This window comes from Akebia trifoliata, chromosome 12, assembly GCF_017979445.1.
Source record: "Akebia trifoliata isolate Shusen 1 chromosome 12, ASM1797944v1, whole genome shotgun sequence".
Lineage (NCBI taxonomy): Eukaryota > Viridiplantae > Streptophyta > Magnoliopsida > Ranunculales > Lardizabalaceae > Akebia > Akebia trifoliata.
This window is the reverse complement of record NC_141386.1, coordinates 25088061-25103373: the sequence shown is the minus strand read 5'-3', so window position 1 is coordinate 25103373 and position 15313 is coordinate 25088061. Positions and strand designations below refer to the sequence as shown.

Sequence of the window (15313 nt, the reverse complement as noted above, 5' to 3'; positions counted from 1 at the left end):
TTAAAAAAAGTAATTTTTTTTTCTTAGCACATCAATCACAAATAATTTATTTGAGAAGAAGATGAAAAATAAAAAATCATTTTTTGCTAACGGCACACCACGCATAAAAATAATTTTTTTTATTGGAATCCTCTCCTCATTGCGAACAACATTAAAAAAATAATTTTTTTCCTTAGCGCATCACTCACAAATAATTTATTTGAGAAGAAGGTGAAAAAGAAAAAAATCGTTTTCTGCTAACGGCATATTACGCATAAATATAATTTTTTTTTTGAATTTTTTGAATGATTTTTTATTAGAATCTTCTCCTCATCATGAGCAACATTTAAAAAAAATATTTTTTTTGTTTCTTAGCACATCACTCAAAAATAATTTATTTGATAAGAAGATGAAAAATAAAAAATCGTTTTCTACTAATGGCACACCACGTAGAAAAAAAATATTTTTTTTATTTTTTATTTTTTAGAAATTTTTTTCTTGGAATTCTCTCCTCATCACGAACAACATTAAAAAAAAGTAATTTTTTTTTATTTCTTAGTACATCACTCACAAATAATTTATTTTTACAACTTATCACCCATGCATAGTAACATGCTAAAAAATTTTATCCAAAAATTTTCTAAAACAAAATAAAAAATCCATGACTCTCACCCCAACCACCATCATTCCATCCTCCATTCATATGTCACTTTGAATATTTCATTGTTTAGAGTCATCCTAAAATGACCCTATATTGAATCATAGAAAGTGATACTCTAAAATGACATACCTAAAATCAATCCAAATAATGCCAAGAGAAGATAATACAACCCAAAAAAATATAAAATAAACTAGATAAAAAATGGGTTAACAATTATTATTTCATATTATTACCCTCTTGAAATCATGCATTATTTAGGGTCATTCCGAGTTACCCTAGATTGAACTATAAAAAATGTGTCAAAACAAAATATTCACCATTCAAACAAGTAATTAATAATCGAGATGAAAAGAATGATAAAAAAAAAAAATAAACAAAGAAATAAATAACTAAAAATAAAATAAAAAACTAGGTCGTTCTGGCAATGTTTCCCATACTTTAGACTTTTCAAGTCTGGTCCTCAATAATCCCCAGCGGAGTCGCCACTGAAAGTGCTCTCGATCCGTAGGGTGTGTGGATCCTCTTTTGATTTTTGAGGTTTGGGAGTCGCCACCTAATTATTACGGTCTAGGAACCGAGCATTGATTCAAGATGGATAAAAACAGCTAATCTAGAAAAGAAACTAAGTCCGGGGATCACGTTACGGGGTTGGAAGGTGTTAGGCACCAACCCTGCCCGGCAAACGCCGGTCTCTACTATTTTTCAAGAAGATTATATTGCTAAAAAAACCTAAAATAAATAAATAAAAATAAAAAAGATAAAAAAAAATATACCTATGGGATCACAACGATTTGTTCCCTCAGAACTGGTAGAATGGTTTTTCGTTAAATACTCCTCGTTTTTTTCTATCATTAGATCTACTTCAGATCTCCAAGATGAAATACCTCCTTCTTAGATCTGAATGTTTTTTAAATCTTTCTGATAAATTTATGGGTATTTTGTAAAGAGTTTATGGGAGTTTGTGAACAAAAACTAGGGTTTGGATGATAAGTAAGGGGTTAGGACTTCGGACTTCAAAATCAGGATTTTTGGAAGGTTAGGGAGGCTTTTTGACCAACTTTTTCTAGAATTTATTTTGACCTGCGAAATTAGGTTGTAGAGGCTCTTTATTTATAGAATTTTTTTTGGTAGAGTTAGTGTTTGATTAGGTTTCTTTTAAATAAGGTAAATTTGGATTTTGACTTTAATCTTATGAGATTGACTTAATCTTTTTATATTAGGGTTTTAATGAGGGTTTTTACTTAAGTTTTATGAAATTGACTTGATTTAGATTTTTAAATTAATTTTATTAAGGTTTGACTTTATGTCATTTAATATTTTATTTATTAATTTCAAAATTAAATTTTTTTAAAAATTAAAAAATTACTTTTTTGCCCCCGAAGAGAATTTTTGCGTTTCGAGTCGATTTTTGATGTTTCGGGATATTTTGGAATTGATTTTTTGTAAGGAATTCAATGTGATTATTGGTGTGTGTCATTTACGAATTTTTTGGCATGAAGTGATTATCAACCCTTATGAGGGGCATTTTCGTAATTTTTTTGAATTTGGTGAAAATTGGTGAAATGATTTATTTAATTTCATTTTGTTGTTTTATGTGTTCAAATGAATTTTGCGAAGCGTAAGGGGGCTTTAAAGATGTTTTGATGTTAGGAGTATTTTGGTAATTTGATCAGTTTTTAATGATTTTTATCGTAAAGCTTCTTTTTATCTGCAAGATGATAATTTCTATGTTTTTTGGATTGTATTTTCCTAACTTAGTGTGGTTTCTACAGTTTTGTTAATTTGAGATACTTTATCTGAAATTCTGAAACATTTCTAGTAACAAAATAGAGCATTGGAATAATCATCCATCATTGGGAACCGTCGTAATCGGGTTGACGAGTTGATTAATCAGGCAAGTGCGAAAATGGGGTGTCTACAACCACATTTGTGTTTTTAAACCAAAATAATCCATCAAAATTCAGGTATTTTCATCTATCAAACCAAATAAATAACCACATTTATTTTTTTAAAGCGAAATAATCCACAAAATTTTAGATTTTATCATTGATCAAACCAAAATAAATCACCACATATATTGGTTCATTTCGATTTTTAATAAGTGGATAAGAAATATTGCATATTCTTTCATCAATCAAACCAAGATTAAAGAAAAACAAGTGGGGTTTTATTTATTTATTTTTTCATATTTCAGATTTTTTTGATCACCCAAATCGTAAAGAACTAATTCAAACAATGAGATAATGATGAAACGACCACATTAGTTACCCAAATTGTGAAGAACCAGTTCAAATAATGAGATTTCAAATTTTTTTAATCACCCAAATTGACTCAACATGATGAAACGACTTTTATCATGAAGAACAAACACAAATCCGAACCCAATCATGACAACAAAATCAATGAATAATAGAAAGTTGATTTGCGAAAATCAACGAATAAAAAAAGAATTTTTAACTCACCTGAAGGTTGATTGAACTTCAGTTAAAGTATGGCGTCGATCGAAACTCTAATGAAAATGGCAAACACGGAGGCAGAAATTAGTGTCTAGCGTGAATAGGGCATAAGAAGGAATAAGTTTTGTATTCATTATAAAAAAAAAATAGGCATCGAATTTCATTATTTGTTGAAGGTTATTTTTATATTTTCACTTGTTTTTATAGACTTTACTTCTCTCACAAAAGCAAAATTGAAAACCTTCTATCTATTGCTTCTTCAAATGATGTGAATAAATGCAAAAGTATGATGCATTTTCTTTTATTAAACACACTTTGCAATTTTAAAAAGCAACTTCTAGACGTAAATACAGCAAAAGCCACATTTTGAAGTGTTATCAAACACCCATTACGTGACGATTTTGTCAATATTAGCAACATTTTGAAAATACCAAATTTTTTTTATAATTATTTGAGAATTTACCCGTTTAAAAATAATTTATTTTGAGACCAACCTGATACCTTTATCGGGCCTAAGTCGACTAAGCTCTAGCCCTGCCTATCGTGTCCAGACCGAGTTTGAATCGGCTAAAAATGAAAAGAAAATTTGTATTTTTAAAATTTTTTGTTTGTACGTGTGAAGATTATCTATTCAAATATAAAATTGACATCTTGTTTAATCACTAATAATTATAGATGAGAATCGGTTTGAATCGTTTGAGAAGGTTTTGCTCTCCCGAGTTGTACTAACTCGATCGATTCAAACCGGACCAATCCGTTCCGATCCAAGAAAGACAACACTTATCCAACCTTCCTCCACACATTCAAAATCCAACGTCTACTTTTCCTACGAACCAGAAAATCAAAGACCAAAAGAGAGAAAAACAGAACCCAAAACTCACTCTCATGGCTACAGCTTCTCTCCTGCACAAACCCATCTCACCTTTTCTAACATCCTCACCTTCTTCACTCCCTTCAACACAATTCACCAACCTCTCCTCCTCTTTGAACCCATTAGACAAACCTCTTTCTTATAGAAGACCAACAGTTTCAACAAATGCCAATAAGAAGAAGAACTTCTGGCTTGACCCATTTGATTATGGAGATGACCCTGAAATGGAGAACGGGTCGTTGTTCTCCGAAGGTAAGCAAGACGAAGACCCACGACCACCCGATAACCCTGGCAACCCATACGGGTTCCTTAAGTTTCCAATGGGGTATAATGTTGAAGTTGCTTCATTGGGATTGAAAATAAGAGGTGATGTTCGACGTTGTTGCTGTGTGATATCGGGTGGTGTTTACGAAAACTTGTTGTTTTTCCCTGCAATTCAATTGATCAAGGATAGGTATCCTGGTGTTCAAGTGGACGTTGTTGCGTCTTCAAGGGGGAAGCAAACTTATGAGTTAAATAAGAATGTGAGATGGGCAAATGTGTATGATTGTGACCAGGATTTTCCTGACCCGGGAGAGTATACAGACATGATCGGAGTTCTTAAGGTTTGTAGAATAGTTAATGAATTCTCGAATAATTTGTGTACTTTATGAATTTTATTCGTTGTTCAATTCAACATGTTGGGTTAAATGTCTTGAATTAAGGTCTCAGTGGGTACTATTCTCTCTCAATCGATAGAATTTTCAAATCCATATGCTTAAGGCTATGGCCCCTCCAGTAGACTGGTTTATATGACAGCTGATTTAACTGTGTATTTGAGGATGATAGTTGTAGAAATAAACTGAATTTATTGATCATTACATATAATTCAATTAAGATATTGTATCAAAGTATGATTCTTTCTATTCTCATTTGAGAATTGAAAGACTAAGGATTGGGTGAGTCGAAGAAAAAATAAGGATTTTTTTTTTTGTCTACATTGATTTAAATTTAATTTCTTTTTCCCCTTAGATCAATAACTCAATCAAAAAGCAATTATGTCCAAGAATGATATGTTTGTTATGCTTAATATATTTATTTGAAGTGTAATAGAAGGGGAGAATGGTACATGGTTTCTAAGGAATTGTTTAGTATTTTTGTGTGACCTTAGACCTGATTTGATTTTTCTGTAATCATTGGAGGAGTTTTAGATGTTCTCATATCCAGAGTTGGAAGGGATTTTCAGTTTTATTTATTTGACTTTTGAAGTTTTTAGGAATATTTTCATGCCCAATTGTACTAGTTCTATTATTTTATTTTGAAATATGAATGGTTATAAAAGGTAATCTTATACTTTCGAATTTATCCTGAATTTTTAAACCAAATTTTGAAGATGATTCTGAATTGTACATGAGCTATTCCTGTATCATATTTTTTCCATTCTCCATTTTTTAAGCCAAATTTCTGATTGAACTCTTCAAAGTCAAATCCGAACTAAAGAAACACCACTGCCATACTAAATGTTTGATATACTCCGAATTGTAATGGTAGTACTAATGTGGGTGAGTGGCTTTCCACTTTTTAACAGGGTAGGTATTATGACATGGTCTTATCAACCAAACTGGCTGGTCTTGGGCACGCAGCATTCTTGTTTATGACGACAGCCCGGGACAGAGTTAGCTACATCTACCCAAATGTAAATGCAGCAGGGGCAGGACTACTTTTATCTGAAACATTTACAGCAGATAGTTTGAATCTATCCGAGGGTGGATACAACATGTGAGTCCAAAAACAAGCTAATGGTATGTTTCTTGCTTCTCTTTCTGTTAATTTTATATCTAAAAGGGATTGATGTTGAGTTCATCTAATGTAGGTATGATCAAATGCTTGATTGGTTGGGGAGACCGGGCCGTAAAGTACCAAGGCATCCTGTGCCACCATTGAAAGTGTCGATCTCAAGGAAGTTGAAGGAGTTTGTGGGGGCGAAATATAAAAACTTGGGTGCAGAGAAAGGGAAATATATTGTTTTTCACGGTATTCAGTCTGACTCGCAAGCTTCAATGCAGTCTAAAGGGGATACTGATAGCTTGCTACCCATTGAAGTATGGGCTGAAATAGCAAAAGCAACAAGGTAAGAATTTTGTATTTGGGCTCACATTGCATCCTAGTAATAGAAATTAGAAACCAACTCATGAAAATTTCTATATATTGGTTGAGCAAGGAAAATATGGGTAAGATCTTTAGTGGATAATGTAACTAAAACTTGATCAACACAGCTGTGAATGGCAAACCCAAATAAAACCACAACGGAATAAATTAGAGTAAGATGAGAGTGATTCACCAACTTTGAGAAATAAATTACAACCCGATATTTCTCCCTATACCTCTTTCAGAACTCTAGAACTTTGAAACCATTGTTTCCCTATTTGATTTAAGAAATTGTAGCCCGAGATTTATCCAAAATGCCAAAATTGCCACAACTGCATCCAATTACCAACTAGATTCAAGAAATTTATCACAACAAGAGCTCTATTGAAACTATTTGGTTCAGATATATGAACTTTTTTTACCCTTCCACTATTAAGAAACATAATTTCTATTAAAGCATGCTTATTGAGATTTTCATCCACTGCTTGAAATTGTTGTATATATTTTTAGTTGTATTCCTATATTTGTTCTTGTTAAGTTATTCACAAGAATAACTTAACCAAAGTTATACGTTATGGGCCATGATTCACTTTGGTAAGAGAAGGTTATGGGTTCAGTACTTGCTAAAAGCTTTTTTTCATAAAAAATATTTAATTTGATTGTGTGTATATGAGGCTCTATGACTCTTTGTAAAGGTCCGATTAGTGACATGATCATAAGTTCATAACCATTGGTTGAGATATGATCTTCTCAATGGATGATCTTGTTTGTTGATCTAATCACCTTTTTCAATTGGATGCAATACAACAGTTTGGTGCGATTATAAGACTTGATTATTGATGGTCAATGATTGGGTGGCTTAGATTAAAATCAGATCCAACAGGTGTGAATCATGCGACCATAATCGTTCATTCTCAATGATCAAAATCAGACTGTTGAGATTAAATTCGGATTTAATGTATTATAAGAATTTGAAATTTCCTTTTTTTTCCCTTAAAGAAAACCTTTTTAGAAAAAAAATCTGCGTCTTTTCCTTGATAACTGTTTCACCATTAGTCATGTCTTTCGAGAAAAGTCTCGATACATTTTCAAAACGGCTCCATTTTTAAAACTAAAAAGGGTTCTTCTCCACTATTTTTCACTTCAGAAACTTGAGAACTCTCTCCTCTTCTAAAATCTCAAGTTCCATTAAAATTCTCTAATTTTATTATTGTTCTAAGGCACTCAAAATACTGATGTTGAAAACAGTTAGTGAGAGCAATGAGCTTGGTTGAATCCCAATTTTTGTGTCATAAAAGCATGATGAGACCCTTGCACATCAGGTGGTGTCAACTATCTTCAAGATTTGGCATAGCAACGTGCCTCCTAGCCTGACATTCCAAATTGAATTTTCGCATCGTAACGACTATTTTCCAATAGAACTTACATCCTTTTTGACTTTCCCCTAGTCCTGTTAAAGCCTTTAACCTGTTCCAAGGTGCTTAATCCTAATAATGCCTCAATGATCTTAATTGCTCTAGGAGGAAAAACCATTTTTCGTGGCTAAAATCTTATTAGCTAAATCATTCGATCCAATCTAGATTAAAAGCTTTCCTGAAATGACCTAAGAAAATGCTCATGCCGCCATTTTTAATATATTAACCAACGAAACAGTTCTCCTTCACAATCCTTGGGTCAGAGTCTAATCTAGCTATTTCTTCCCAAAATAACCTCACATACTATGTTGCAAATGAAGTTTTGATATTTTGGAAGCAGAGGTATCAAGCCAATCTTCGTGATTCCACATGAGAAGGAAAGGGACGATGTAGAGGAAGTGGTGGGAGAAGATGCTAGTATTTTGTTCATCACCACTCCTGGACAGGTTTGACTTATTTATTATTATTTTTGTTTTTGTCCTAAATATGTTGTTAATGTTTTTAATGAACCATCGAACGGACATTGATAATACAGTTGTTTTGTACTTGTATACGCTTCAGTTGGCAGCCCTTATCAATGACTCAATTGGAGTAATAGCCACAAACACAGCAGCTATACAACTTGCAAATGCACGTGATAAACCAAGGTGAAGTTCTACGAATTTAGCTCACTAAATTTGTTTCAAAACTAGAACATTAGCGATCTATATGATTGCCCATGGAAAATGGGCGATTTCCCCTGGAAAATATTATTTTTAGGTGTATGACTGTGCATTTTGCATGGAAATCATTTTCCCGCCCAAGGCGACTTTCCATCCTGGAAAGGAAAATGTTTTCCCACCAAAACCCCAAGAAATGAAATTCGCCCCTCTGAATATTATTCTCTTATTCTTATACAGTAAGGCCACCTTCAAACTAAAAACTTACTCTGTTTTTGACATGTTCATAGGTGCAATCAAACGGAAGAATTCATTTTCCCATGGAATTCACTTTTCCACGACCTTTTTACCGAGGAAATTGGATTACATTGAGAACAAATTCACTGCTATCATACAGACCGTTAAAGAAATTTAGATCATAATTACACTAGTACAAAGGATTGAATTATGGTGTTAAGAATCAACAACACAAGTCACCTCTATCAATGACCAAACACCACATGCCTACGGCACGAGCATTCTCTTTGGGGTTTAGGGGGTGAAAGAGGAAAAAACAATAATTTGGAAGGGTATTATTGGAGAAGGGGAAAAGAGGAAAAACAATATAAAATGTTTGGAAAGGGGTAGAAAAGAAAAGACAATAAAGTTGGATGTATTCTTAGGCAGGGGAACAAGAAAGAATACAAAGGAGGAGAGACAACATCCATGAGATACGTTGTTTATGGGGTATAAATCTTAAGACAAAGGAGTGGGGTCCACCGTTGTATTTTATTATATAGATATATATAAAATTTATTCATAGAATTCTTGGAAGTTCTAATTCATGCTTGTGATATATTTGCAGTATCGCATTATTTTCTTCTGAAGAGAAAGGGAGACTGTTCGTTCCCAATGCAAAAGAGAAGAGATGTGTAATTATCTCATCTAAAACAGGGAAGTTAATAGATATTGATATTGAAGCTGTAAAAAATTCAGTCCAGATTTTCGAAGGATCTCTAGCTCTTGCTTAGATGTACGCTTTATTATTTCGTTATCATATTTATTTAATCAATTGTAGATCTGTGAATATGTCATTCTCTCCTTATTGTAAAATATTGTATATGCATGAAAGACCCATAAAGGTGCAAATTCAAGAACTTGACCCAATTCACAGTTTTCTGTCTTAATCATTTATTAATGCAAGTGTGTTTATATCCATTCTCACCACCTCAATCCATGTTCTTTTGGTCTTACAAGGTACTCTCTTTCATTCAATATTGGTAGTTAATCCGTGAACGTAATTAGCAAATATGAGAAGTGAGCGGATCCATTGAATTTCAATGTCACGGCGTGTCTAACAAGAACCAACATGCGAAACTCTGTTTTTCTAGGGAAGTTTATGGACCATGAAAAGTAGTTTCTCTCATCTCCCAAACAAGTGCGAGAGATTGGATGGTTTTGGTCATTCAATCAATTTTCATCAATGCAGGAACCTTCAAATGGTGGCTCCCAACCCCCTAAATGTGCAGTGATTTCAGTTCATAATTTGCCTTTAGAGTTTGTACTTACAGTAGCCTAGTTTCCATCAAAAGAAAATGCAATAGAACAAATTGTTTCAATTCATCAAAAGAAGAAATTTTAAATAATTCTTTCTTCTTCTCCCCCCTCTTTTTAAGGCAAATGGGTAAAGGAGTGTTTCGAACAAAAGACTGGTTACCATTCACACACACGTTATAAACTCATCGAAATAACACCTTCATCCTAAAGAAGATTAAAAATTTTGAGATAAAATTTCGAAAAGGTACATCATTGCCATGAATGAAACCACTTGATACAACAAAAGTAAGTGAAAAGGATTCTTCGGAACGAAGAACACACTCTAAGAATTCACTGGTTAGGATCCATTCTAGTAGTATGTTGCAAGTGTCCAATGAGGAAATTTACTTAGCAAGTGTAGTAGAATTTTTATTCAAATCTACTTGCATAAAAACAATACATATCCAAGTGACCTGCACTATATATATGGGAATGCTAACGTCCAAGACCTCATGTGGATGTTAACATTGTCCATAACATTCACTTTCCAATAATACATTATCCATTTAGTCTTTTACATAATAAATGCAAATACATTTTAGTCATTGGATTTAAATCTCTTCTTTGGAATAAATACTTTGGCAATCAATGCATTTATTATATAAATAAACATTAATTAGAAATACAAGTATTTATTATGTAAAAAACCAACATACCTTTGTCTTTTTCACTAAAAGACAAAAAAAAAATAAGAGTATTATTGAAAAGTGAATGTGGCGGATATATATATACATATATATATATGAGTCTCGTTCAGCACCCTAAGCTTTACCCTACACTTTAACAAACGTGTTTTGTCCTACATGGGTTAGAAGTTTTGGAATAGGCTGATTTTTGGTGAGGATGATCTATATGGTGAGGAGATCATCCTCACCAAAAATCAGCCCATTCCAAAACTTCTAACCCCATAAAAAATGGTTTACAAAAAATGGATGGTCCACGATTTTTCAACTTGTAAACATGGGGCTAAAAATTTCGGAATAGGCTGATTTTTGGTGAGGATGATCTTCTAATCATAGAGATCATCCTCACCAAAAATCATCCCATTCCAAAACTTCTAACCCATGTAGGACAAAACACGTTTGTTAAAGTGTAGGGTAAAGCTTAGGGTGTTGAACATTTCCATATATATATATATACCAATGTGAGACCTACTTGAGAAGATCCAACGATGGAGAATGCTTCTCACTCAAAATTCAAAAACAAGAAACTACTTATAACCAACTAGGGCTACTTTTGTCAAAATGAAAAATAACCCAATGGTGCTCTATGGTATTATGAACTGTTGGGAGGATCCTAGGGTTAAGAATATGTTCTACTAAAATCAACTCTACTACTTGAAACTACCCACCTCTTTCCATCTCCCTTTTTTTTGAAAGATCATATGAGTTAAGGTAGACCCAAACTAGCTACAACCTCATATAACGCATCCCCCTCCTATCCTAAACAAGGATAGACAAAAGAGCATTAGGGGGTGAAGTACGATCCAGAACAAAGCAAACTAAAATATCATTGAACGAAGCTAGCAAATCAGTAGTCATGTTTGCTTATATGTAAATGTGGGTAAAATAGGCCAGTTAAAATCTCGACAAGGGGCTTCTGATCAAAAGGATCAAGTGGTGACCATGTCAAGGGCAGCTCCATATGTCGTTGAAGATGTTCATTACCACTAAAGAGTCACTGAATAGAGATTCTCGAAGTGTTGGAGACTACAGCAAGTCTGATCCCTTCGAGGATGCTCTACAACTCATGATATAATACTAATCTCAAAGTATCACACCCCGCCAAGACAACCTTCACATTACCCTCATAATCTGGTATAATGGTTCCATAGCCCCCTCCTAAAGTAGAGAAAGCCCCATCATTATTAATGATGAACAAACCCATATGAGATTTTGGCCAAGAGCATAAAACTTGTCCAGAATGGAAGGAGGCTTGGAACCCCCAAGCATTCATAAAAGATCTATTGTAGTCCAAGTCTTCGATGTTGTCATTGATGTCCTCGAATTTGATTTGAATATCCTCCCAAATATTGTGAGATACCAAAATTGGGTTCTTGTGGTTATTTTGGTAAATTTGATTGCAACTTTCTCTCCAAATATGGTAGATGAATGCACAAAAGGCAACTTGTTTGATTATATGGATCATTGAATAGCCTTTAAATTGTTGGCAGACCAAGCAACTTCCTCATCCCAATCACCAGGAGTCATGTTCAAGAGGCGTCTATAAGTAATGTCAGTCCAGATACCTTTCGAGAAAGGGCATTGGATGAAAAGGTGGTTCGAGTCTTCATCATGCCCTCTACATAAACAACATGTAGCATCATCCCTTATTCCATACTCCTTAAACTTCTTAAGGTTCTTGAGCATACATTTCAAAGTAAACCAAGCAATGAAACTATGTTCAGGAATCTTGGCCTTGTTCCATATCAAGTGAGCCTAATTAGAACTCGAAGAAGAAGCTTGCACAACTGATCTAACTAAGAGTTTTTCATTAGCATTACCTTTCCAAACCACTCAGTCCAACTCACCATAGTGGATAGGAACTTGATCAACCAATTGCAAAATCTTGAGAAGGTGACCTTTTTTATTGATTGGAATGGACCACTGCCCATTTCTGATGAGGGCCGAGACTTGAGCTCTTGGCCCATCTCTAGAATCGAGGGTAACTTCTCACTAAAACTAGAGCTCAGGATGACAAGGGAGCGCCAAGGGTCTTCCCAAAGCTTAGTGGATCTGCCATTGCCTATAAGATGAGTAATATTATTCTGGGCAATATCCTTAGCTTTAAAAAAATTTCTTCAACTCCAAGATGCCTCTTTGTGAATTTTCAAAGACCAAAAGTTCCTGCATTTAAGAAGATAGATCTTGGTCTATCTAAGCCAAGGGAATCCTGATTCGAGCAAATCATCCAAGCATAACGAGAGATGGTTGCCTTGTTCCAAGTAGTAATATTGACAATAACAAGACCACCTTCGGATAGAGGCTTGTAAACTTCACTCCAACAAATAGCAGTACTACCTCTCTATCTATCTGGCTTAGACTAAAGGCACTTCACACAAATTTTTTTCTATATCTTTGATGACCTTCGTAAGAAAGATGAAGAAATTGTACTAATAGATTTTGATGCTGAGGAGAACAAATCTAACAAGCTCTAGCCTACTTGCATAAAAAAGGAACCTTCCTTTGTAGGAATTAATTTTCAAGAAAAATTTCTCAATCAAAGATTGGCAATCCTTCAGGGTCATTTTGGAAGAGAAGAGAGGGAATCCTAGGTATCTGACAGGGAGGGTCCATTTCATGACCTTAAGAATTTTAGCCACATCAATCTCCAAACTTTTGTTGTCTCCTACTAAGAACAAGACACTCTTATCGAGATTGACCTTAAGATTAGTGAGGCTACTAAACTCAATAAGAATGGATTGGATGGCCTCCACACTCTTCATAATGCCCTTAAAGAAAATCATGAGGTTAACAACAAAACAAATATGGGTGATCTAAAGTTTCTTGCATCTAGGATGGTACTCAGATTGCTTATTTTTTACCTTTCTTTGGAACAAAGGGTAAATAATTTCCATAACAAGCACAAATAAGTAAGGAGATATGGTATCTCCTTGTCTCAAGATTCTCTTCCCATCAAATCATCCTATGAAAGAACTATTGAAGGAGATAATGTAGGAGGCACTCGAGATACATTTCATCACCTGCTCAATAAAATTTTGAGGAAAGTGGACAACTCTAAGAGTAGTTATGACGGCCTCCTAATCAACAGTACCATAATCTTTCTTTAGATTGACTTGACTACTCCTCTAGACTTTGTCTTCTGTCTGTGGTAATTACGGGTCAGCTTGTGGGCCAAAAGAATGTTGTTTAAGATGTTTTAACATTTGATTAAAGCAAATTGATTCAAACCCACAAGCTTGTGAGTCACCTGATATAAATATCCCATTTTTGCATTTGCTCGATTCGACAATCTATTACTTAGATGATGGGAATTCATAATGATAAGTACAAAATATGAGGAAATTCAATAGCTTGTAAGAGGCCCTCCTCGATTTTTTCTAATTTCTTTCCAATCCTTGTGATTTCATATCTTTTATTTAGCATACTTGACATAGAATTACGCATGCTTAGGATCACTGCATATTTACATTCGACGTAGCAAGTACGTATGTTTAGGTTCGTCACACATTTCGATAATCTAAAGACCTTGCAACACTATAAGAATATGATATTTAAACTTAGAAATAATCACATTGGAACTGAAAGAAGTCGTTTGTCAATATTCAAAAAATTGACAAATGATGAAAATGTCCCTCATAGATCCTACACTTATGAAATTTTGAGTCTAATGAAACCAAAATCGGTAAAAAGAGAGATGTTTACAAAGAATTGCAAAAATAACTAAAATGCCCCTTAATATTCGATTTTTACTTAGAAACCTTAATTCTTGGGAAAATAAAACTAAAATTGAACTTGTGACAACATTCAAGTACATCGAGAAAATTTAGAAACCCCCACAATTAAAAAAGTTAAAATATTTCACATAAAATGATGATTTTCGTCGTGTGGAATGATACTAATCAATCACATAAAATGATGATTTCTATTACATGGAATGATACTAATCAATCGGATGAGACACTAAAATTAGAATTTAAATCAAGAAACTAGGTATTGGACCCTTGTTGATAAAATTTTAAATGTTACTTATTACATCCCAATTTGAAAGGTAAAATTAAATGAAGGTGAGGTGTCAATAGTAATTACTAGGGCTTATTATATGCAAATCCATTAAAATTGACATCGACCAATCAAATTAATCACAATCAAAATGTAATCATTAATAAATATAATTCAATTTAATCAAATCCTAAACTAATCTTTAAAAAAAATAAAAATAAAAATAAAAACATCTGACCAATCTTAAAAATCATCAATCAATCAAATATTTGAGCAATCAAATTTTCTAACAAATTCAAATCAATTAAATCAATCAATTCGATCTCACTAAATATTTTTTATCTAACTAATCACAACCGTTCAAACGAATCAATGATGAAATAAAATTCAAGTAAATCAGCAAACAACTAATCATAAAGATGTACCAAAATGCGTGAGATGAGTAGGATCACCCTTTCCCATTTGCAAGAAGAAATAAAAAATAAAATAGAAACCTCCACCTTAGGGTCAGTCACAGTAAAAAAAATAAAAAAATAAAAAAATGAACTAAGATTTTTTATGAGGGTGATCTCTAATCCATTCCAAAACTTCTAATCCCATCGAAACAAGTTGAAGAATCATAAATAGTACATTTTTTTTTATAAATCACTTTTGACGGGTTAGAAGTGTTAGAATGAACTGATTTTTGGTGAAGTTGATCTCCTACTCCTTGACAAAACATTTGACTATGGTGTGAGAGCACCCTTAGTAATAATTGGGGTGACTTTAACCTTAACCCAAAAAAAAAAAAAAAAAAAATTTGGACTTTCATAAATGCCAAGCTGATCTAAAGGGGTAAGATTGTAATTACGTCCCAGACTTGAGATCCTATGTGTTAGAGTCAACTGT

General features: G+C 33.4%; 1 protein-coding gene across 2 annotated transcripts; it reads left to right on the top strand.

The window, feature by feature from the left end:
• The first annotated feature begins 3869 nt into the window (after positions 1-3869).
• On the top strand, positions 3870-9338 carry PNSB1 (NDH-dependent cyclic electron flow 1). Of its 2 annotated transcripts, none has more exons than XM_086419317.1 (6): positions 3870-4572; positions 5535-5725; positions 5820-6077; positions 7850-7955; positions 8071-8156; positions 8459-8986. In XM_086419317.1, the coding sequence occupies exons 1-6, from the start codon at positions 3982-3984 to the stop codon at positions 8538-8540; spliced, it is 1314 nt and encodes a 437-aa protein (XP_086275443.1). In that variant the 5' UTR covers positions 3870-3981; the 3' UTR covers positions 8541-8986. The 2 variants fall into 2 exon arrangements, with proteins under 2 accessions (XP_086275443.1, XP_086275442.1); XM_086419316.1 differs by lacking the exon at positions 8459-8986 and adding an exon at positions 9013-9338 and having other exon boundaries at positions 3889-4572.
• The last annotated feature ends 5975 nt before the right edge of the window (positions 9339-15313 follow it).

What these genes read in the sequence shown, in the direction of transcription:
- PNSB1 (XM_086419316.1), top strand. Translation starts at nt 3,982, where the DNA reads ATGGCTACAGCTTCTCTCCTGCACAAACCCATCTCACCTTTTCTAACA. An exon ending in TCATCACCACTCCTGGACAG is followed by an intron (nt 7,956 to 8,070) that starts GTTTGACTTATT and finishes TATACGCTTCAG; the next exon opens with TTGGCAGCCCTTATCAATGA. An exon ending in AATGCACGTGATAAACCAAG is followed by an intron (nt 8,157 to 9,012) that starts GTGAAGTTCTAC and finishes ATATATTTGCAG; the next exon opens with TATCGCATTATTTTCTTCTG.